The sequence below is a fragment of the Triturus cristatus genome, chromosome 8 (genome assembly GCF_964204655.1).
Source record: "Triturus cristatus chromosome 8, aTriCri1.1, whole genome shotgun sequence".
NCBI classification, from domain to species: Eukaryota; Metazoa; Chordata; class Amphibia; order Caudata; family Salamandridae; genus Triturus; species Triturus cristatus.
The window spans coordinates 71,655,058-71,677,832 of record NC_140591.1 but is presented as its reverse complement, the minus strand read 5'-3'; the positions used below and the strand labels follow the sequence as shown (position 1 = coordinate 71,677,832).

The following is a 22,775-nucleotide window of genomic DNA, read 5'->3' as shown; positions in this document are numbered from 1 at the left end:
TCCACACTACAACTGTGATCACACCCATACGTACCTGAACACTCCTCAGGGGTGACTGCTCACCAGCATGATCTCTGTGCCTCGGGGAGAGTGGCTTCTTGGCACTCATAACTAGATGCTACCCTATCGAAGAGGTAGTGTTAAGTCCTCTGCCACGTCTTGATGGGTCTCATCATGTCGTGCGATGTTCCGTCACTCTAGCTGGAATGTCGCTGGCTTGTGCACTTCTCCAGCAGAGCCTGAAACTGAGGCATTTCCCAGAGGAGAGATGCCCCAGGGAAAGCGGCGGCTTGTGATACCCCCTGGAGAGCTGGTAAGATTTGTTTTGCATTGTTGTGGAGGTGACTTAGGGCACTCACCTTCGAGCTGTCTCCAGGGCTGGAAGCATTGTGCTCTCACTGCCTGTGCCTTGGGTCTGTTGGTCTGTGTCCTGGACGCCAGGGTGGTGGAAGGGGCAGGCTGTAGAAAGGGCAGATTGTTGAAGTCACCTGTCATTCAATGCCTACCACCAATGCTGCACGCTGTCATGCTCTAAACGTCCTGTTTGTTGAGATGACAGAATGGAGGCTGGAAAATAAGCTTTACGTCCACTCGCCAATATTTATTTCTTTACTCTGTGTCAGGACTGGGGGTGGGCGGTATGGGCAAACTCCGCCACGCAGTAGAATCAGAGTTTTTTGCTGAACTCCGCGTTCCCAGCCTAGCACGGAGTTGGCAAAACTCCGTAAACTCCTATGGCGGAGCAGAGCAGAATTCACCGCCCACCCTTACATTTGACACAGTCGACCCTCTCACCCCAGTACGCTTGTTGGAGTCTTGAATAGGATTCACTGACAATGTCCTTTACTAGTTCTTCTATTTTTCCAACAAACACCAGTTTTCTCATATTGTCAGCTCCAAATCCAAAAGATCCCTATCACCTGTGAGTCTCCTAGGGTTCCTATACTGTTTCCTGTCATCTTCAACCTCTACATTGAGCCACTCGGTTCTCTACTCACAGATAGCAGCATCAAGATTCACCAATTTGCTCATGGTACGCAACTCTACATAGAAAGTCTCCTCTGCTTTAGACATTGAACACCTCAAACACTACCTGCAAAATCTTAAACATCTACAGCAACTTTGTACACCAACCCAACCTGAGAGAACTTCTAGTCTACTCACTACCAACCAAGATGGGCACTTGACCAAATGGACAACCCTCCCCAGAAACAACACAGCGGCAATCAGGCGCACCATCCACTCAGGGGCCCCAACGGACCCATACCTCCCCCACATCTACAACCTGGTAACATCACCAATCAACACCACCCTGACCCACATCATCAACACCTCCATCACGACCGCCAACTTCTTAGATGAATGGTAACTTGCAGAAATCAACGCCCTCCTCAAGAAGCCCATAGCTGACACGAATCAACTAAGCAGCTTCCAACCCATTTCCCTGTTCCACTATGCAGCCAAAGTGATAGAGAAGGCCATTAACAAGTAACTCACAACCCACCTCAAACTTCACCATCTTCTAGACAACACACAGTTAGGATTCAGAAAGAACCGCAGTGCCAAAACAGCACTCATCGCAGGCACCAACGACATTCGAAACATCCTGGATCCAGAAGAAAAAACAGCCTTTATGCTGCTTGACCTCTCCGCAGCCTTTGACACTGTCTCCCACAACACCCTCATCAAAAGACTATGTGAGATTGGCATACAAGGATATGCTGTAAAATGTATCTGTTCCATCCTCACTGGAAGAACCCAAAGTGTCAGGCTGCCACCCTTCACATCAGAGACCAAGAAAATGATATGCAGTGTCGCACAGAGATTGTCACTCAGCCCCACTCTTTTCAACATATATTCATGACCCAGCTCGCCAACATCATCCGATCACAAGACATCACCATTGTAGGACCTGGGGTCACCGGGCCCTAAAGGCGTAGCGTGACTCGAGCGGTTGGGCACCCGAAGGCTTACGTGTGAAGCAACCATACAGCACACACATCCCCTGAAGCAGGAAGCGCACACAATAACTGACACCACACAGTATGTTCACTTAAAAATCAATCAGGTTTATCTAGTTCAAATGCAATTCATGAGATTCTTACTGGCAGTATCAGTATACCTGCAAAAGCATTTCATTACACTTTAAATTGGCAACATCTGACTACAATAAAACGGCAGGTTCCCAAGCATTGCATTATACTTTAAATTGGCAACACCTGACTACAATAAAACGGCAGGTTCAAAAGCATTGCATTATACTTTAAATTGGCAATACCTGGACGCAGTGACCAAGACAAGGTTAAACACAGCGCAGCAACTAAACGGCCTTTAAAATCCGACATAGGGGCCTAGCGCTGCACACAGCAGGTCACTAGCGTTTAGCATCAGGCTGCCAGAACATGGCACTGCAATTAGCAGGGTGATAGTACCCGGGCCCGGGCTCCCAGAACGTAGCGCTGCACACAGCAGGTTGATAGTGCTTAGAGTCCGGCTGCAGGGACAGAGCACTGCAAATAGTAACTTGATAGCCCCGTGAGCCAGGCAGTTCGTGTGGCGTCGTAATTCCTTGGCGCTTTACAGGGGAGGGGGGCCCTTTTCACGCAGCGCGGTCCCTGGAAGGCAGTCCAGGGTCTAACAGTCTCGGGCAAGGTTAGGGGGCAGTGGAGACTTCACTGGGGATCTCCCCGGGGGAGGGACGTGCTCCGGGCCTCGGGGGGCCTCCCGCCCGCCTCCCCGGAGATTACCTGCGTCGGATGCCTTCTGCCTCACCAGCGGTGGAGTTCGCGATGCTCTCTGGCCTCCCGGCGATATCCGGGTCGAGGGCCTTTCTCCTGCGGGCTTCCCCCGCTGAACTGATTGGCGCGGGGAGTGGGGAACCAAGCGCAGGGCTCCCGGACGGGCCAGACGTGGCCGGGGAGCTCCGCAGTGTTCGCTGAAGACCTCCAGGGAGAGGCCCGCGCCCGCAGCCACCAATGGCAGTGCGGTCTGCGGGGGGGCGCGGCCTGATCGTCCAATGGCGCTACGGCGGGGGCGGCGTTTGGCAGTCCGCCCCCGTCAGGTGACCTGAGCGCCTGGCTTCAGGCCTACACGGCCTTCGCTTCTTCCCGGCGGCCTTCCCCGCAATATGACCACGATACCTCGGCGGCGATGGCAGCAGCGGGGCCCCGGGCTTCTCCGCGGGCCCCGGTGGCGATGGGGGCAGACTTCGTGGCCCCTGGCTGTAGCGGTGAGTGCGCCTCGAATCCCCACGGCAGGGGGGGGGCTGAAATTAAGGGGCGACTTCGGCGACCAGCGCCTGGCACAGGACTGACTAGGGGGATCCCAGGCAAGGTCGGGGAGCGCAGGGGTCACAGCGCTAGTACCTGGTTGATCCCCCAGCAGTCCAGCAGTAGTTCTCAGCTTGGAAGTTTCAGCGTTCCGTTTCAGCACTTAAATGCGGTATTACGTTTCGCAGTCTTGGTGGCGCAGTTGGTTCTCGCGCCCTTAAAAGTTCTGTTCCTTGGGGGGGGGGGGGGGGTGAGTTGGTGACTAGTTCCCTCCTAGTCAGGCTTGGCAGGTCATTCCGGGGTCTCCCGATCGCTGGGCCAGATCAGTGGGTAGTACAGGATCCCTCATTCACTTAAAGGGCAGTGCCTAAACCCTGTCACCTTCAGAGGCATAAGTCCCTGTCTAGGCCCTACCGCCTGAAACTCCTGCGTGGGTTCCCCAGGTCTGCTTTACCCCAACTAACTAGAAAAAGTTCCCTCCCTCTGTTAAGTAGCCCTAGGTCAGGTGACCACCTCCTAAGGCAGCAAAAGTAAAACCCCACCCTTCTTCTAGAAGGTTCCAGCACATTCCAGGAGCTTCCCCACTCTAGGTATAGGACAAAAAAGGCGGGCTGGTGTCGCAACATTGTTGTGGGGTCCCAGCCAGCTCCTGGCAGCTAGGGTGCTACTAGAAAGACCACTCCGCAGTAGCAGGGGCCTGTGGCAGCCATCTTAGGGGAAGGGAGCACCTGCACCTTAACACTGATTGGCAATGAAAAGGCACCCGGAGACCTAAGTCCAACACAAAAATGAGGGTGGAAAAAATGAGGCACGATCAAAAATACAGGGGGAGACCACCCTAGGGCTGACAGGTCTAACAACCATCATCTCCTACGTCGAAGACACCCAACTCATCCTTCCCCTGACGGACAATATAAACACCACCAGAACCAACTTCACCAACTACATGACCATTGTAGGAGACTGGATGTGAACCAACTGCATGAAGCTAAACTCTGACAAGATGGAAACACTGGTCTTTTGGGAACAAGATAGGATTCATCCATGGGATTTCTCCTGGTGGCCATTCGAGCTAGGATCAATACTCACACCCACAGACCACTCAAGAAGTCTAGGGATCATCATAGATGATAAGCTCAACATGACGGCTCAAGTCAAGGCAACCTTCTACTTTCACATCCTATGCATGTTGCGAAAGACCTTGGAATGGTTGCCTCAGAACACCAAATGGACTGTCATGCAAACACTCATCACCAGCAGGCTGAACTAGGGCAACACTCGCCACGCTGGAATCTCCCAACATCTCCTACACAGATTCCAGACCATGCAGAATGCAGCTGTAAGACTCATGCCGGACCTCCCATGTAGCACCCTCATCACACTGCACCTCATGAAGCTTCACTGATTCCCAAAGTCACAAGTGGAGCTAATTCAAACATTTCACACACGCATACAAAGCCCTACACAAAAAAGGATCACAATACCTGAACAGCTGCAGACATTTTCACTAACCCACCAGACACCTACACTCTGCCTCACTCTCACTCGCACACACTTCCCGCATCCGCAAAAGTAAAACTGGAGGTCGCTCATTCTCTTACAGTGCACCCAAGAAATGGAACTACCTTCCTCAGGGCACACACTTACACACCTTGTCAAAGTGACTGGATACCCTCTCATTTGATTAGTGCGCTATTCAGATCAACATAACATAACAAGACATAACTAAACTAAACATAACTAAACTAAAGAAAACTAAATTTAACTAAACTCAACTAAACACAACTAAACATAATTTCCAGCGCCTATCTGAAGCTCAAACCAACCAAAACAGATTTCCTGCTATTTTACTGGAACAGCAAACAATAAACAGTACAAACCTAGCTCATTGACATGAACCTTGATGGCTACAACCTCACATTTCACTAAATGCCAAGCCACTTGGAATCACCCTAAACACCAACCTCACCATCAAGGAGCACATTGCAAAAAAAGCAAAGACAGACTGGTACCAACTCTCTCTTCTGAAAAAAGTGAATTCAGAACTGCTGTTGAAGCATTAGAAATGATCCTGTTTACAAGAAATGGATAACACACATACAGGTTGCCACAGGCAGGCAGAAAATGCGCACAGAGTCACACATACAGTAAAACATTCTGTCAAACACCTACAGACAAACGCAGAATCTCTCAATCTTACAGACCATAGAAAATCCAAGCGCAGGGCTCCCGGACGGGCCAGACGTGGCCGGGGAGCTCCGCAGTGTTCGCTGAAGACCTCCAGGGAGAGGCCCGCGCCCGCAGCCGCCAATGGCAGTGCGGTCTGCGGGGGGGCGCGGCCTGATCGTCCAATGGCGCTACGGCGGGGGCGGCGTTTGGCAGTCCGCCCCCGTCAGGTGACCTGAGCGCCTGGCTTCAGGCCTACACGGCCTTCGCTTCTTCCCGGCGGCCTTCCCCGCAATATGACCACGATACCTCGGCGGCGATGGCAGCAGCGGGGCCCCGGGCTTCTCCGCGGGCCCCGGTGGCGATGGGGGCAGACTTCGTGGCCCCTGGCTGTAGCGGTGAGTGCGCCTCGAATCCCCACGGCAGGGGGGGGGGCTGAAATTAAGGGGCGACTTCGGCGACCAGCGCCTGGCACAGGACTGACTAGGGGGATCCCAGGCAAGGTCGGGGAGCGCAGGGGTCACAGCGCTAGTACCTGGTTGATCCCCCAGCAGTCCAGCAGTAGTTCTCAGCTTGGAAGTTTCAGCATTCCGTTTCAGCACTTAAATGCGGTATTACGTTTCGCAGTCTTGGTGGCGCAGTTGGTTCTCGCGCCCTTAAAAGTTCTGTTCCTTGGGGGGGGGGGGGGGGGGGGGGTGAGTTGGTGACTAGTTCCCTCCTAGTCAGGCTTGGCAGGTCATTCCGGGGTCTCCCGATCGCTGGGCCAGATCAGTGGGTAGTACAGGATCCCTCATTCACTTAAAGGGCAGTGCCTAAACCCTGTCACCTTCAGAGGCATAAGTCCCTGTCTAGGCCCTACCGCCTAAAACTCCTGCGTGGGTTCCCCAGGTCTGCTTTACCCCAACTAACTAGAAAAAGTTCCCTCCCTCTGTTAAGTAGCCCTAGGTCAGGTGACCACCTCCTAAGGCAGCAAAAGTAAAACCCCACCCTTCTTCTAGAAGGTTCCAGCACATTCCAGGAGCTTCCCCACTCTAGGTATAGGACAAAAAAGGCGGGCTGGTGTCGCAACATTGTTGTGGGGTCCCAGCCAGCTCCTGGCAGCTAGGGTGCTACTAGAAAGACCACTCCGCAGTAGCAGGGGCCTGTGGCAGCCATCTTAGGGGAAGGGAGCACCTGCACCTTAACACTGATTGGCAATGAAAAGGCACCCGGAGACCTAAGTCCAACACAAAAATGAGGGTGGAAAAAATGAGGCACGATCAAAAATACAGGGGGAGACCACCCTAGGGCTGACAGGTCTAACAACCATCATCTCCTACGTCGAAGACACCCAACTCATCCTTCCCCTGACGGACAATATAAACACCACCAGAACCAACTTCACCAACTACATGACCATTGTAGGAGACTGGATGTGAACCAACTGCATGAAGCTAAACTCTGACAAGATGGAAACACTGGTCTTTTGGGAACAAGATAGGATTCATCCATGGGATTTCTCCTGGTGGCCATTCGAGCTAGGATCAATACTCACACCCACAGACCACTCAAGAAGTCTAGGGATCATCATAGATGATAAGCTCAACATGACGGCTCAAGTCAAGGCAACCTTCTACTTTCACATCCTATGCATGTTGCGAAAGACCTTGGAATGGTTGCCTCAGAACACCAAATGGACTGTCATGCAAACACTCATCACCAGCAGGCTGAACTAGGGCAACACTCGCCACGCTGGAATCTCCCAACATCTCCTACACAGATTCCAGACCATGCAGAATGCAGCTGTAAGACTCATGCCGGACCTCCCATGTAGCACCCTCATCACACTGCACCTCATGAAGCTTCACTGATTCCCAAAGTCACAAGTGGAGCTAATTCAAACATTTCACACACGCATACAAAGCCCATACACAAAAAAGGATCACAATACCTGAACAGCTGCAGACATTTTCACTAACCCACCAGACACCTACACTCTGCCTCACTCTCACTCGCACACACTTCCCGCATCCGCAAAAGTAAAACTGGAGGTCGCTCATTCTCTTACAGTGCACCCAAGAAATGGAACTACCTTCCTCAGGGCACACACTTACACACCTTGTCAAAGTGACTGGATACCCTCTCATTTGATTAGTGCGCTATTCAGATCAACATAACATAACAAGACATAACTAAACTAAACATAACTAAACTAAAGAAAACTAAATTTAACTAAACTCAACTAAAGACAACTAAACATAATTTCCAGCGCCTATCTGAAGCTCAAACCAACCAAAACAGATTTCCTGCTATTTTACTGGAACAGCAAACAATAAACAGTACAAACCTAGCTCATTGACATGAACCTTGATGGCTACAACCTCACATTTCACTAAATGCCAAGCCACTTGGAATCACCCTAAACACCAACCTCACCATCAAGGAGCACATTGCAAAAAAAGCAAAGACAGACTGGTACCAACTCTCTCTTCTGAAAAAAGTGAATTCAGAACTGCTGTTGAAGCATTAGAAATGATCCTGTTTACAAGAAATGGATAACACACATACAGGTTGCCACAGGCAGGCAGAAAATGCGCACAGAGTCACACATACAGTAAAACATTCTGTCAAACACCTACAGACAAACGCAGAATCTCTCAATCTTACAGACCATAGAAAATTATTTCCAAGACACACACAAATACAATATGAAGGTGTTTAAAACTATAACCATGTGAACCATTTCCACATTAGCATAATGAGAATATGTCTATTTTACCAAACCCACAAAGTGCATAAATGCCAGGTGGACCCAAGCACTGCGTGACACCTTCAGCCAGCCTGTGGTTTTTAGCCAACTCCTTTTGCATTATTATACTTTATTGGCGTTTATATTTCCATTCCAGTGGCGACACCTAAAGCGCATTTGGTAAGGTCCTACAATGTGATATTTGTAGAGCCATTCATACCTGTGGGAAAGTTGTTAAACACTTGTCTTTGTAGCAGGTTTCTGTGTGCCCCTCTGAGTTCATAGTTGAGAAGATGCTGTTTGTTGCTTGGCCTCTAGTGGGCGTGCTGGCTGAGTTTCTATTTTCCTTATGGCTGAATGACATCAGAATGGTAAAATAATGTTGGCTAAAAAGTGAAGATTGGGTAAAGGTGCCACACATCACTCTGTGGCCCCTTAGCTGATAACCAAACAAAGTAATGTCTGTTTGCAAAGGTAAATGGCCAAACAGTAGAGAGAGGTTTTGATCTCACATAAGTGAACTAGAATGATTCATTCAACAAATAGACTTCAGACTCATAGGACCTGATTCACAAAGAGCCTCAGCAGTTGTGGTGGGATCCCCGCACCTGAGGTGGGCCTCTGCACTCATGGTGGGAATTCCGCACTAATAGTGGGATCTCCGCACTCATGGTGGGATCTCTGCAATCATGGAGAGAGCTCCGCACTTGTGGTGGTATCGCAGCACTCGTAGTAGGATCTCTGCACTTGTGGTGGGATAGGGACTTCTGCACTCATGGAGGGATCTCTGCACTCATGGCGGGATCTTCCCACTCTTGTGGTGGGACCTCCACACTCGTGGCAGGATCTCTGCACTCGTAGTAGGATCGCCACACTCGTGGTGGGACCTCTGCACTCATGGTGGGGTCTCCACACTCGTAGTATGATCGCCGCACTCACCGGGACCCTCTAGGCTCGTGGTGGGATCTCCACACTCGTGGTAGTATCTCCGCACTTGTGATGGAATCTCAGCATTCGTAGTAGGATCCCCGCACTTGTGGTGGGATGTGGGACTTCTGCACTCATAGAGGGATCTCTGCACTCTTGGCGGGATCTTCCCACTCTTGTGGTGGGACCTCCGCACTCGTGGTGGGATCTCCGCACTCGTGGTGGGACCTCCGCAGTCGTAGCAGGATCTCTGCACTTGTAGTTGGATCGCCGCACTCGTGGTGGGACCTCTGCACTCATTGTGGGATCTCCACACTCGAAGTAGGTTCGCCGCACTCATGGTGGGACCTCTGAACTTGTGGTGGGACTTCTGCACTCATGGAGGGATATCCACACTTGTGGCGGGAACTTCGCACTCTTGTGGTAGGAGCTCCACACTTGTGGTGGGACCTCTGCACTCGTGGTGGGATCTCTGAACTCATATTAGGATCTCTGCACTCATGGCAGGATCTCTGCACTCATGGTGGGATCTCTGCACTCATGGCAGGATCTACGCACTTCTGGAGGGATCTCTGCACTGCAGTTTCTCATTGCGGAGATCCTGCTATGAGTGCGGAGATCCTGCCACGACTGTGGAGCCGCTGCCACGAGTGCAGAGGCTCTTTGTAAATTGGGCCCTGTGTGTTTTCCCAGTTTCTCCTTATATTTTTGTAATCGTCTGAAGTCACCTTTTATGGTTATATTGTCAGTCAGTAGAGTGTGCCTGTTATTGTTAAATGTGTTGTATGTGTTTCCAAAGCCTGGTGGTGAGACTCCACTGAAGCCTGTCAGTGAGTAACCCCACCCCGAACTGTGGGTGACTGTGATTTGAGGGACCCTGTACTGGTCTGCATAAACCTATGGTTGAGGGGGACGCCACTGAGATCTGTAGCTGAGTCAGAACCCACTCATTCCTAGATTAATGAGATGCCACTGAAATATATGACAAAGCAAGAATCCACTGATGTATGTGGACTAGTGAAACTGCATTGCAATCTATGCATGAGGAAAGTAGAGTGAGTGAGCTCTGAATTATATGTGTGTGTGAGGCTCACTGTACTGTTCGGCTGAGTGACCTTGTGGATGAGTGAGACTCCACAGAAGTCCAAAGGCCAGCAGGCTCTTCACCTTGGTATATGTCACGAGGACACCTTTGTTCCAGTCCTGGGACGTTCAGCTGGAGACCCCCTTGTCAAGTGTGTTGGTTCAATGGAAGCACCCAGGACTGTTACTCCCAGAACACATTACACCATCAAACTAAAGCCCAGGACTGGAAGTATAGCGCCTAGAGGGCATGAATCTGCAAAGAAAGAGAGGCTACTGTTCACAGTTGGTAAAGATTCATGCTATCCTGTTGCTGTCCTGACACTCTTTTCTTGTGCCTGATCTCACGGCAAGTTTTCTAAGACATTCCTCTGGAAAGAAGAGATGACTGGTTCAGGTTGAAATAATAATTCATACACTAAAGGACGCATAAATACACAGGATACCCATTTTTCTAAAAAAAGGCAGCGCCAATAAAAATGTTGAACATACAGATATATCTTGGATTAACCAGCTGCAAAGTTGCGAACTAAGCGAATCGCAAGCTTTAAAATAAACAAGCATTAGCATAGCCAATAGGTCTCGCCTTTGGGACCTTATAAGTATTTAGTTATGCAGCACAATATCTTTGGTGCAACAACATCAACTGGTGCATAGCTAAACACTTATAAGGTCCCAAAGGTGGCAGAGAGAGGTAGAGAGAGAGTTAGAGAGAGAGAGGTAGAGAGAGAGGTAGAGAGAGAGAGGTAGAGAGAGAGAGGTAGAGAGAGAGAGAGGTAGAGATAGAGATAGAGAGGTATAGAGAGAGGTAGAGAGATAGAGGTAGAGAGATAGAGGTAGAGAGAGAGGTAGAGAGAGAGGTAGAGAGAGAGAGGTAGAAAGAGAGGTAGAGAGAGAGGTAGAGAGATGGTAGGGAGAGCGATGGTAGGGAGAGAGATGGTAGGGAGAGAGATAGAGAGAGAGGTAGAGAGAGGTAGAGAGGTAGAGAGAGGTAGAGAGGTAGAGGTAGAGAGAGAGGTAGAGAGAGGTAGAGAGAGAGGTAGAGAGATGGTAGGGAGAGCGATGGTAGGGAGAGAGATGGTAGGGAGAGAGATAGAGAGAGAGGTAGAGAGAGGTAGAGAGGTAGAGAGAGGTAGAGAGGTAGAGAGAGGTAGAGAGGTAGAGGTAGGTAGAGAGAGAGGTAGAGAGATGGTAGGGAGAGCGATGGTAGGGAGAGAGATGGTAGGGAGAGAGATAGAGAGAGAGGTAGAGAGAGGTAGAGAGAGAGGTAGAGAGAGAGAGGTAGCGAGAGGTAGAGAGAGAGGTAGAGAGAGAGGTAGAGAGATGGTAGGGAGAGAGGTAGAGAGAGAGGTAGAGAGAGAGGTAGAGAGATGGTAGGGAGAGAGGTAGAGAGAGAGGTAGAGAGAGAGGTAGAGAGATGGTAGGGAGAGCGATGGTAGGGAGAGAGATGGTAGGGAGAGAGATAGAGAGAGAGGTAGAGAGAGGTAGAGGTAGAGAGAGAGGTAGAGAGAGAGAGGTAGAGAGAGAGGTAGAGAGAGAGGTAGAGAGAGAGGTAGAGAGAGAGGTAGAGAGAGAGGTAGAGAGAGAGGTAGAGAGATGGTAGGGAGAGCGATGGTAGGGAGAGAGATGGTAGGGAGAGAGATAGAGAGAGAGGTAGAGAGAGGTAGAGAGGTAGAGGTAGAGAGAGAGGTAGAGAGAGAGGTAGAGAGAGGTAGAGAGAGAGGTAGAGAGATGGTAGGGAGAGAGATAGAGAGAGAGGTAGACTTAAAAGCTTGAAATGTGACTTGAGAGATGGCATCCTTGGTCCTGTGCAGCTGCATGTAAAGGTTGCTCATTCAGGGTGCACTAGTGAAGAGAGAGGACAGCTAGATGGGCAGAGAGGCTTTGATGACCACTGCATAGAGAAGGATGCGGAGGCTGGGATATCTGGTGAGATACACGTGGCTCAACAATGTGACAAGCTGGTTTTAAGGTGCATTGTGATAAGTGTCGTCTGAAATAGAAGATGGCTGTTTAACCACTGCGCACATTAGGGGCGAGGTGACATGGAGAATTGTGTAGGCATCCAGGCTTCACATGCGCAAAGCAATAGAGGCAGATTGCAAACCCCTCCAAGAGGAGCTCGCATGGAGAACCTAGGTGAACCAGAGTTTAGGTGTACGTGACGTGCGAGAAGACGTGAGAATCTCAGCATTTTATTAAGGAAGCAGAAATATTATAGAAGCATTCAAACACCGAAACAACTAGACATGGTTGAAAAAGCTACCAGTTGTTAGTGAAGAGGACAGCAACAGCAAAGAAACTTCATAAGAACCTGAGAACACATTTTTATACAATGCATACCCCAGATGGGATGCTCTGGGATAAGGGTGGATAGGCCTCTAGCTTAAGAGAATTGGGCCTGGGGGTTGCATAAGAGACACTTTTCTTTGCTTGGGGGACCGGGCGGAAAGTCAAACCGTGAATTCACAAACAATGTTTGGATACACAGGGGTAGACTGGGTTGTTGAGAACTTGATGACTTGTCTACTGTGTAATTTGGGGAAAGGAATGTTGTATTAATTATACAAATAAATGTGCATGTCAAATTGTGTGTATTTTATTGTTAAGTTTCCATGAAAGTAAATCCGGCCTGAGATCGCAACCTTTTCCCAAAAACAATAACGTGCGTCTCGGGCTATGATCCAATGATGGTTTTACGGAGGCCATCAGCCTGGCCTCTCCATAAGTCTTTCTCGCACTTACAACTGCTGTTGCTGTCTGACCTGCTCTTTTCAGCGCCATTAGGGCTCAGTGGCCGCCATTTTGCTGTAGAAGAAGGCAGTTTCCTTAACTAAAAGTCCCCTAAAGTTTACAGGCCTTGGATACACGAACAATTTAATTAGGTGGCATTTGCTACATTCGTTCTCCTGATAAGGGAATGAGTCATGACATAAAAAAATGTAGAATGCTGTTTCTGACCTGTGCCTTCACTCCCTGCTGGCTCGAGGCAGCTGGGAAGCGGCGGCAACTGCCGGTAAGAATGTGTGCAAGAAATCTGGTAAAGTGTAGAAATGTGGCACCGCGGCAGAACTGGCTGACCTATCTGATGGGTCACCACAGGCTCCGGAGACTGCAAATTGGACTACACTACCGAGACACACGTGGGGTCAGTGGCAGCGCCAGGCGTGAGGTCTGTAAACAGAGCTCCTGCTCTGTCCCCCTGTTTGCCTTAGTGCAGATTTGAAGGAAACCAGCAGAGATGCCATCAGTGCACTGCTGTGTGTAAAACAAAAGATAAACAAGCATTTGCAATGCAATAGGTCTCGCATTTATACGAGTTTGAGCTATTGGCATTGTAAATGACAATGCCTTTTATTTATGTTTTGAAAACCCACACATAAATAAAAGTCATTGCCATTTACAGTGCCAATAGCTCAAGCTCAAATGCTTGTTATGGTGAGTTCATGTTTACTATGCGAGCAAAATAGAGAGTAAAGCATTCTGCACTTGCATTTTTACATGTAAATGTGTGTGTAAGCAAAATGTAAAACGAAAGCTAGCAAAGGCATTGAATTAACTTTAGACGTTGTTTTAGAAAAAAAGAAAGGATTAAAAAAAAAAAGGAATCTGCAGTGAAAGGAAACAGCAATCCTACAATAAACTGAAAGTAAGCCTCCTAATTAAGATAGTTATCAGTGTTGCCGTGGCACCCTTTCAGCTGAATGTGTTTGAAAAGCGTTCACACCTTGGTTTCGGAAGAAGACCGAATGATGCGCCAAGAAGTCTGGAGTGGTGTGAAACGTTTGAATAGTTTGTAGATGTGTGAAGGGGGCAGAGGCTGTGGGCTACCACTGAGCGGGCACACCTCTGGGGGGGCAGAGGACTGCGGGCTGAACTAAGCGTGTACACCACTTGGGTAAGAGGGGCAGAGGGCTGCAGGCTGTCACGGTATTGCATGTGGAACACCACTGGAGAAGGAGGACTGCAGGCTGGCACTGAACGTGCATGCCACTGGGGGCCGAGGGTTGCGGGTAGCACTGAAAGTGCACACTGCTGGGGGCAATGGGCTGCAGGCTGGCACTGAGCGTGCACACTGCTGGGGGTGGAGGCGGAGAGGGCTGCGGGCTGCCAGTGAGCTTCCACGCTGCTGTGGGACAGCGGGCTGCAGGCTGGCACTGAACGTGCATGCCGCTGGGGGCAGAGCGTTGCGGACTGGCACTGAACGTGCACACTGCTGGGGGAGCAGGGGGGGTGGAGGGGCCGAGGGCTGCAGGCAGGCTTCTACCTTTGAGAGCATACCACACTGGATTCCGAGGTGAAGTGGGGGATAGTAGTGGGGAGGGGATCGGGGGTGTAAACAGTATAACATCAGAGGTGGTCGACAAGTTAATAGAGGGAGTCAGAGCCGAGTGTTGAGAAGCCGGGCTTGCCTCAGAGAGTCCGTGCACCAAATGAACATTGAAAATATTCGGCATGTAAATCACGCAAACGATGTCATGCAAATATTAAATAATAACTAGTAGGGGGAAAGGAAAGGCAAGAACTAACCCGACTCTGAAGTTCGACTGCAGGTATGGGAACAGGTGTTTGTTCCACACTTGAAGCTGCATCCCGAAAGGACATTGTTAATAAATGTTAATGAGGCGCCAACAGATGCTGAACACATTGATTTACTCCGATCTGGTCAAACAACTATTTTAAGAGGGGGAGCAGAAGATATTTATTGTTCATTATTTCTGTAACATTTGAGTGTGGTTAATGCTACTTACATAGTGCAGGCAGATTTGTTCCCTGGCGGTGGGGGGAGACCCCTGGGGCGGCGGGAGGCAGTCAGCCAGAGCAGCAAATGCAGCAGAGGAGGAGTGAGTACTGAAGAGGCGTTGCCACCTCATTAAGGGGAAGGTTGCGTGTGTGCTATCTGGGGGGCGAGCGAAGCAGGAGGGGTAAAGCAAACAGTGCTTTAAGGAGCACGCCACGGCCTGCAAAACTAAACAAGTACTTGGGAAGAGGAAATCTGAAAAGAGAAATCTAAACACAGTGCAATGAGTAAGCTAAAAAGAAAAAAGATAAACACATCTTCTCGGCCGCTGCCCATTTTTAATCAGACACTTCAAATGTATTGTATTAGAAATAGATAACGCAAGACAATTTCCCCCACTTTTCAAGAGCCACAGCCCCACAATGTGTCCGCTTCTTACACTTCAGTCCAGTTAATTTATCACAATCTATTGATGAATGTCAGCTTTAGTGGTGTCATGTTAAGAAATCGGGCTAAAGCACTTATTCGGTGTTTTAGCTCATAATTTCGAACAGAAAATTGGCAAAGCAGGTTTGAGGAGCAGCGAGGCGTAGGACCAGCGTGCCAGTGGCATGATGTACCTCATTTAGACAAACCTGTGTCCACAAGCAGGGGTCACCAGGGGTCACCCAGAGAAGTCCGCAGAGAGGCAGAGTCTGGATGCCTGAGGGGAACCAGAGACAAAGTAAACAAGCAAGAAGGGAGTGACTCCCCTGACACGCACACCCCACGCTTTCAAGCCTGCCATTCGCGAATTGGGCCCACACAGTATTATGGTCGGGGTCCAAGGCTGCATTAACCCCCAAGAGCAGGTTTGAAACTAGTATTTCTCGTCAAAGTCGAAACGCTACCTACTGCCACATTCAAATCATCATAATTGTCTGCTTCTACTTTTTTAAAGCACCCACCACCAGCCAGAAATATTTTGGCGCTGCGAGTACATGGCGCAGGTGAACTCAGATGGAGTGGACGGGCATGGCAGTTTATTTACCATGTTCAATATTATATATTAAAAATCACAAAGTCATCACTTGCTCTTTTGCTCTACGATTAATACATTTAAAATACATAACCCCATTTTGTTTCTGTGCCCAGCTGTGTGCTCTGTTGGTGTGCAATGGATGTTATGCTTTGCATCAGGGTACACAGTGCGCTCGAGTGTAACATGAGGTTTATTTCGGCATTTCTCTTGTCACAGGTACTCAGCAAGCGCTGCGCTTTTTCCATCACGATCTATACAAGTAAGATGGCAGCTATAGCACCTTGACACACAACTGGATGGAATGTGAGCTCTATAAAAACAACTATTAAATGAGTAATTATAGAAAAAGTATCGTTCGGTTTTGCGAAGGCTCGAGATGTTGTTTCACTCAAACCAAGCTCCATATACAAAGCCTCCGCATGTTCTAATTTAGAGCTCGGCAAACGCCATTTTATCAGAAGCAGCTCTAAGTCTAAGGTCAGTCCGGGCACTTTAATTGAGAGAGGATTGGTGGCGGTTTCACACACAGAGCAGCCCCAGCGCTTGTTTTATACCGAGGACCCTCCCAACTCTAGTTAGTGAACCCTTTCAAGAAAGTGGCAGAGCATGGGCAGGAAACGTGCAGAGGGCAGATATCAATCAATTAATCTAGATAAGAGCGGGTTGGACAAAGAGGGCTCGATCGGTCCCAGGGCAGCAAGAGGGCACCTAGATAGGGAAGTGGTGGAGTGAATGCGCAGTGTCCTGCAGTGGGCGCCGCGCTGAGTCTTAAAGTTAAAAAAAGCTGAATATTTCCAAAGACGGACGGATAGGGCTAATGTCTGCTCCTTCTCTCGCAGCACTCCCGGTTCTTCCCCCGCCCTCTCGTGCTCCGGGGTGAGGTTACAGGCGAAGTGCCTGGAACAAGTCTAGATTACGGGGGAAAGCAGCGGCGCCGGCAGTGCTGCTTAAAGTATGTGGAGCAGACATCGCGCTGAAAACATTGCTGGGAAAAGGGAGCACCTGAGAGAGGGCACAGCGCCAGTTGCTATTTTTAATGCAGCGCCGAACAAAAGAAATGCACGCCTCATAATATAAAGCTCACCATGCTGGGATGCAACAAATGTGAACAACAACAAGGCGAGGAGGGAGTGGAGGGGGCCACGCCCCCAACCACGACCGGCTCTTACATTTGTCGGCAGGGTCTGACGTGTGCGTCAGGGAGGGGTAAAAAAAAAAGACGTAGACAACAACAAGCAAGAAGGGGGTGGCAAATGGTGTGCACTTTGATGTCCTCAGTGGCCGCGCGGCTCACTGAGGACATCAAAGCAAGTGATCAGGCAGTGCTTTTCAGGCTGCCAAATGGTGCGCGCGCCCAGCACACATGCACTGTATTTGGCGGCCTGAAAAGCCACTGTTTGCACTTCCAAAACTCCCTTACTATAAGTCTCGCCAGAGCAGCGCTAAAGCGCTGTCTCAGCCGAGACCTAAAAAGGGGTGGGGGAAGTGGGGGTGGAAAGGGGGAGATGGAAGCATCGGTGCCCCGTGAGCATAGGAAGTAGAGCGGAGAGGAGTGTGGGCAGAGAGGAGGGGCTGGGGAGAGAAAGGGTACAGTGAGGTGAGAGGACGGAGGGAGGGAGCAAGAGATTGGAATGAAGGATGCCGAGGGAGGCGGGGCTGGCAGAGTGAAGCCAAAAGGAATGAGGAGCAGAGTGGGGGCCAATACATGCGCGAAAGTTTGGCGGTGTGGGTGCACACGCATCTATGCATCTACCAGGGGTGTGCCTGGAAGTATGTATTCATCCGTCCACCTTGTATGAATGGATGGATGAGGGCGAAGGTTAAATATGTGCTGTGAGTACCTTGAGGGGTGAGCATGCGGCTGGTGTCCGGGTGCAGCTGCGTGAGTAAACCCTAAAAGTGATTTGGCAGTTTGTGGGTGAGTGTGCGCCTTTGTACGCGTGTATGCTGACATTCTGAAGGTGTTGTGTGCATTATCATGCATTGAAAGTGCCAGCGGTGTACTCCTTCAAGCGTTGTGCGTGCGCCTCTGAATGGTGTGTGCATGCCTTGAAAGTGTCCTTGTGCTCACTGAACTGCTGTATGTGTGTTTAAATGCGCGGCCACGAGCTTTGGGCATAACATAACAGATGTATTTGTAAAGCGCACGTTCACCCCACAACGGGGTATCTTGGCGCTGAAATAACAGAGGTATATTGTTACCCAACTCAATGGTAACATAAGATGTGTGTTCTCGTCTAGAAATGTACATGTGTGCGCCTCGCAGGTGGGTGTTTGTCTGTGAGCCCAGAATGTGTGAGTTTTGTGCAGCAGGAAAGTATTGATGCAGCCTGAATAGCAATGTGTCTGTGCGTGCACATAGAAGCGTTTGCAAGTGGCAGCTGGGTGCGCATCTGCCTCTAGAATTCCGTCTATAGCCAACATGAAAAGCGACGAGGCGGCGGCATCGTCCTCACAGATCACTGCTAGAGGTCAAAACGTGAACACACATTAACCTTCCTATCTGACACAAACACGAATTATGCTGGTGTCTAGATGCTCTTCTTAGCTTCACTGCAAAGTTTAATACACAGCAAAACCCAACAAGTGCGCAACCCAACAAGTGCGCTCAAAGCATGTGGTAAATGGTAGCAGAGATGTCCCTGAAATCAGGTATAAGCCAGCGGCAAGGGAACCAGTAATTACAGTTGGACATGGTTAAAACCGACCTGGAGACTGAAACCCCTACACAAAACTGCAAACGCACCCCAAAAAAGACTTCGGTAGTAAAGTGAAACATTGTAGAGCCTGGAGTCGCCCATGTGGGAGCAGCTTGTTAGACTACTGGATTAATGGCTTCAGCTTTGTGGTCGCCGGCCAGAAGGAGCGTGGTATGCAAGGCAAATGGGCACCGCTCTGCCTACTAAGCATGGGAGGTGTGAATGATGATAGCAGCCCCTTTGAAGCTTGTTTACTGAGAGGTAATAAATGAAGATGCGCAGGAGGGAGGAGCAGAGAGGCGAGCCAGATGGTCGCTGCAGGGAAGGATGCCTGCTTTGATAAGTTTTCAAAGTGCTGCTGAAGGCTGGCAGTTCGCGCGTGCACGATCGTGTGAAGGCAAGCGCTAGGCCAGCTAGCAGCACTTTGAAAACTCACATACAAAATGTCTCTCCGAGTCAGCGCATGCGCTGGGCTCAGCGAGACCTAAAAATAAGGGAATGATTTAACGTGTGGCGTATTGTATTCTGTCACAAACGTGACGGTTATTCTATCAGTCTTATTACAATACAAGCGCATTAGAATGTAATGCACTTGTAATAAGGTGGACCCCATATCTGTCTTATTACTAGTGCATTATACTATAATGTACTTGTAATAAGGTGGACAGCATATCGGTCATGTTTGGAACAGAGTATTGGTCTGCTAGACTCTAAATGAAGCCCTACATCCATCATCAAGGCTGAGATTATGTCCTGGTTGTCACTTATACATTGTGCAATAATACCCATAAAAATAGCTCCACAATTATTGAGCTCAGTTATTCTTACCACACCTACGGACAGTCGGACAGAACTGGTTTGCCCAACATTAGACATAAGGCGGCAAGTGAGAGGGCACTAGAACCGGCAAAGGCGTGGGAAACCTTAGTGGTGCTCCTAAAGATCCCGGACAGTGACGAAATTCCCATGATTGCAACTCCTGAAGTAGCAGAATAGGCAGTCTACCCCCATGCTCTGCGGATCATGGAGGTCCTATGTGCAACATGCAGGGCGACCCAGCCTATATGGTGGAATAGTTATTAAAGTTTTATTCTTGGTACATTTGAGATTATACATACCTGATAGGTCTATACATCTTGTACCCGGTAATTGTGATACCCAGTGGGATATCTGACAGGAAGTGACGGATGTCCCGTCTGCAGTATTAAGAGTGCAGTGATGTCAATGGCACTCCACAGCAGACTGAACGTCTGCCAGCTCTAAACAAGGAACGTGAACTGACTCGGAGGTTTCAGCTGTTTCTCTAGACAGAACATGTTTGAATGTTAAAGGTGCAGAACTCCTGCCAAAAAAAAGAGTTTTCCCTGATAAGAATAAAACATGTTTAAGGAACAAACATGGGCACCTTACTTTGAGCTGTAAAATTCTAAAGTGGTAATCGTCCTTCCAGCATTGCAATATGAAGCTTTGTTTTCACTGACAAAACCACTCGAAAGTCTGCATTTAATTGACTGTCAAAACAAAATGATTGTTCGGTGTGGGTTGAGAATTGAAATGCAAAGTTTGTACATATATCGCAGGCTGTGCTACTTTCACAGTGGAGTTTAATGTTCGGGCTTCAACGAACAAGTTGTCTACCACAAATAGATGATTCCTCAGCTTACTGAATCGTCAGGCCTGAAAAACTGAAACTGCATGAATAATGTGACTTAGAGATGCAGATACCCAAAAAACAACCACCAACAAAACAATTCAATTCACATAAAAAAGAGAGACATGCGCAGAAACAAAATGCGTTTATTGTGAGCAGATTGCCCATTAAATGCAATAAAGGGCATGAATGGAAAATGCAAACAAGCATTGGCCACGCAGCCGCGGCCGCGAAAGTGAGGCGGCCACGGCCGCGAATGACAAAAGCATTAAAATAAACAAGCTTTGGCTACGAGGCCGCGAAAGTGACGCTGCCGTGAAAGTGATCGCGATTCCGATCGCGTGCTGCGAGCGCCGCGGAGGAAAGACACATGGCGCTGCGCGCGTGCACGCTCACGTGCACTCAAGCTTTAGGCCACAGGCAGCACTTTAAAAAAACGTATACATAATGTCTCGGCCAGACCAGCGCATGCGCTGGATCAGGCGAGACCTAAAAAAACAATAGTATATCAGACCCTGCGTCTCAGAAGCACCAAAATCACGGAATCTGTATGGCGCCATCATGCCATCCAACATTTCAACATATTTCCCGGGCTGTTGAAAGGTGTTAGTGCAGATTACAGAAAATGTATAAGCAGAGCAGCAGTATTCAAAGTAAACGACGGTCGGCGGGACAACACCTGCACCCTGTCAAATGCTGGACTGGTTTGGACTGGTTCTGAGTGTAAGCATCTGAAAGACAAACATTGGCAAATGCAAGGCAGTGCCAAAATAAGTCACATTTTCCTTTGATTAAGGATTGAACAATTGCACAATGTACTGGTGATAATTCAAGACTGCACTTGCATCTGAAGCACGTCCAACCCCGAGGTGGAAGGACCAGTGAGCAAAGTCATGTTGTTTGAGATGACGACTTTGAGGTTCATAGAGAGCCTGGCAGGCAGCACCCCCTCCCCCATCAGGCTAGATGCCCCTCAGCTTCCCTGGTGGGCGACCCCCTTGACGGGGATGTCTTCAGAGCACCCGTCGGTGAGGCGGTTACCTTGCAGGCAGCAGAGCTTGCAGAGTGGGTGCCATGTTTTTGGCCATGCTCATGAGACTTTTTAGTTTTTCAAAAAGCCACTAGCAAGGCGAGAGCAGGTTATGTACCCCCTAGAAAAAAATCTATATACTTCTAAAAAGTTCACAAGACCTACACACCACTGTCAAGAGCTACACAGCACTGGCGGTGCTTCAAGAAGCAAGAATCACACTACTGTGAGTCAGGACTACTTTCCACCATATTTACCAGAAAGCACATTAGGAGAGTGAGACAGACGTGTGGCCTGATGTGACTCCCCCCCTCTAAAAATGACTTAAAGTCTTCCTTTGTACTTGTGTTTGTATTCTTTACAGGTGGTGTTGCGTAAACTGAGTCTCTGGCTCAGTTCCACAAGGTTTGCTTTCCCACCTTCGGCTGACACGAGAGAACTTAGTTCAATGCACCAACAATGAATGTGAAAGACAGGTTATTGTAGCTCCGCAGGGCCCTGCCCAGGACATAAATCAGGTGCTGTCAATGGTTTGGGTTACTAAAAGGGAGAGGTGGTAAGCCAAACGATTGTTCATTAATGATTTACACTCTAGAAACGGAATATGTATTACGACATCTTTATTTTAAAATAGTTATTTTAAAATGCTGGGATCCAGTGCACATACTATTGGTAACCTCACAGAAGATTAAAAAAAGCCCCTAAGCTTTTTAATAACAGTGAATACAGGGAAAAAGGATAACATCGCAATTTATAGCCCTTAAACCCTCACTGTGGTATCTCTAAGCGCAGGTGGTGCGTATACCTGCACAACAGGGTTTTCTGTCTGATTGGGATGGCTTGTCAGCTATTTCGAGCTCAAGGCCAAGAGCTAGAAGATTGCATCTGTGTGAGAACACAATCCTGGCACCAGTTCGTGAAGGTGGAATGGAATACTTCGTAAAACCCCGGGAGTGTTGCCGTAGGCTCCTCCAGTAGAGATGGAATCTGGTGCTGTGTTCATCTGGCTCTGCGAAACGCACCTGTGACCGGGGTGACGTTTCTCTACTGTCAAGTGGTTAAGTCGCAGTCCTTCCATACTGTGTCTTTGCTAAGGTGAAATTTCCAACATTACCTTAGGAATGTCTTGACATACAGAATCAGTCAGTGCATCTATAGGTTTGAAACAGTTCCTTTAGCGTGCAGATTGACAAAAGTCGAGTGCTCACAGCTGGTCGCTCCTAAACTACGATGTCGCTTTTATGGTACTGCTTCTCTGTATTCCACATTGCTTGTTTAACAAATGGAAGATGTCGTGGATAGACGTTGTTGTGGTGCAACATGGGCGCCCAAGTCAGTAGAAAATCCAGTCTTTTAAAGTCTCCTAGGTCTCAGACAAAAAAACACGATCTTTGCAGGGACAAACGATTTTGTTGTTCTTAAAGTTAAAATACCTATTTTGGAATGTAGGTTGTAACAAG

General features: G+C 48.9%; 1 protein-coding gene and 1 pseudogene across 1 annotated transcript in view; both read right to left on the bottom strand.

Moving 5' to 3' along the window:
• LOC146801355 (stefin-C-like) overlaps positions 1 to 14,836 on the bottom strand; it is a 117,024-nt gene extending 102,188 nt beyond the window's left edge. Inside the window, exon 1 of the mRNA XM_085621015.1 lies at positions 14,704 to 14,836. Coding sequence (XP_085477141.1) covers positions 14,704 to 14,821 — 118 coding nt within the window. The 5' untranslated portion in view covers positions 14,822 to 14,836. The remainder of the gene's footprint in view (positions 1 to 14,703) is intronic.
• LOC146801356 (uncharacterized) lies at positions 8,719 to 9,632 on the bottom strand (annotated as a pseudogene).
• Positions 14,837 to 22,775: the final 7,939 nt, after the last annotated feature.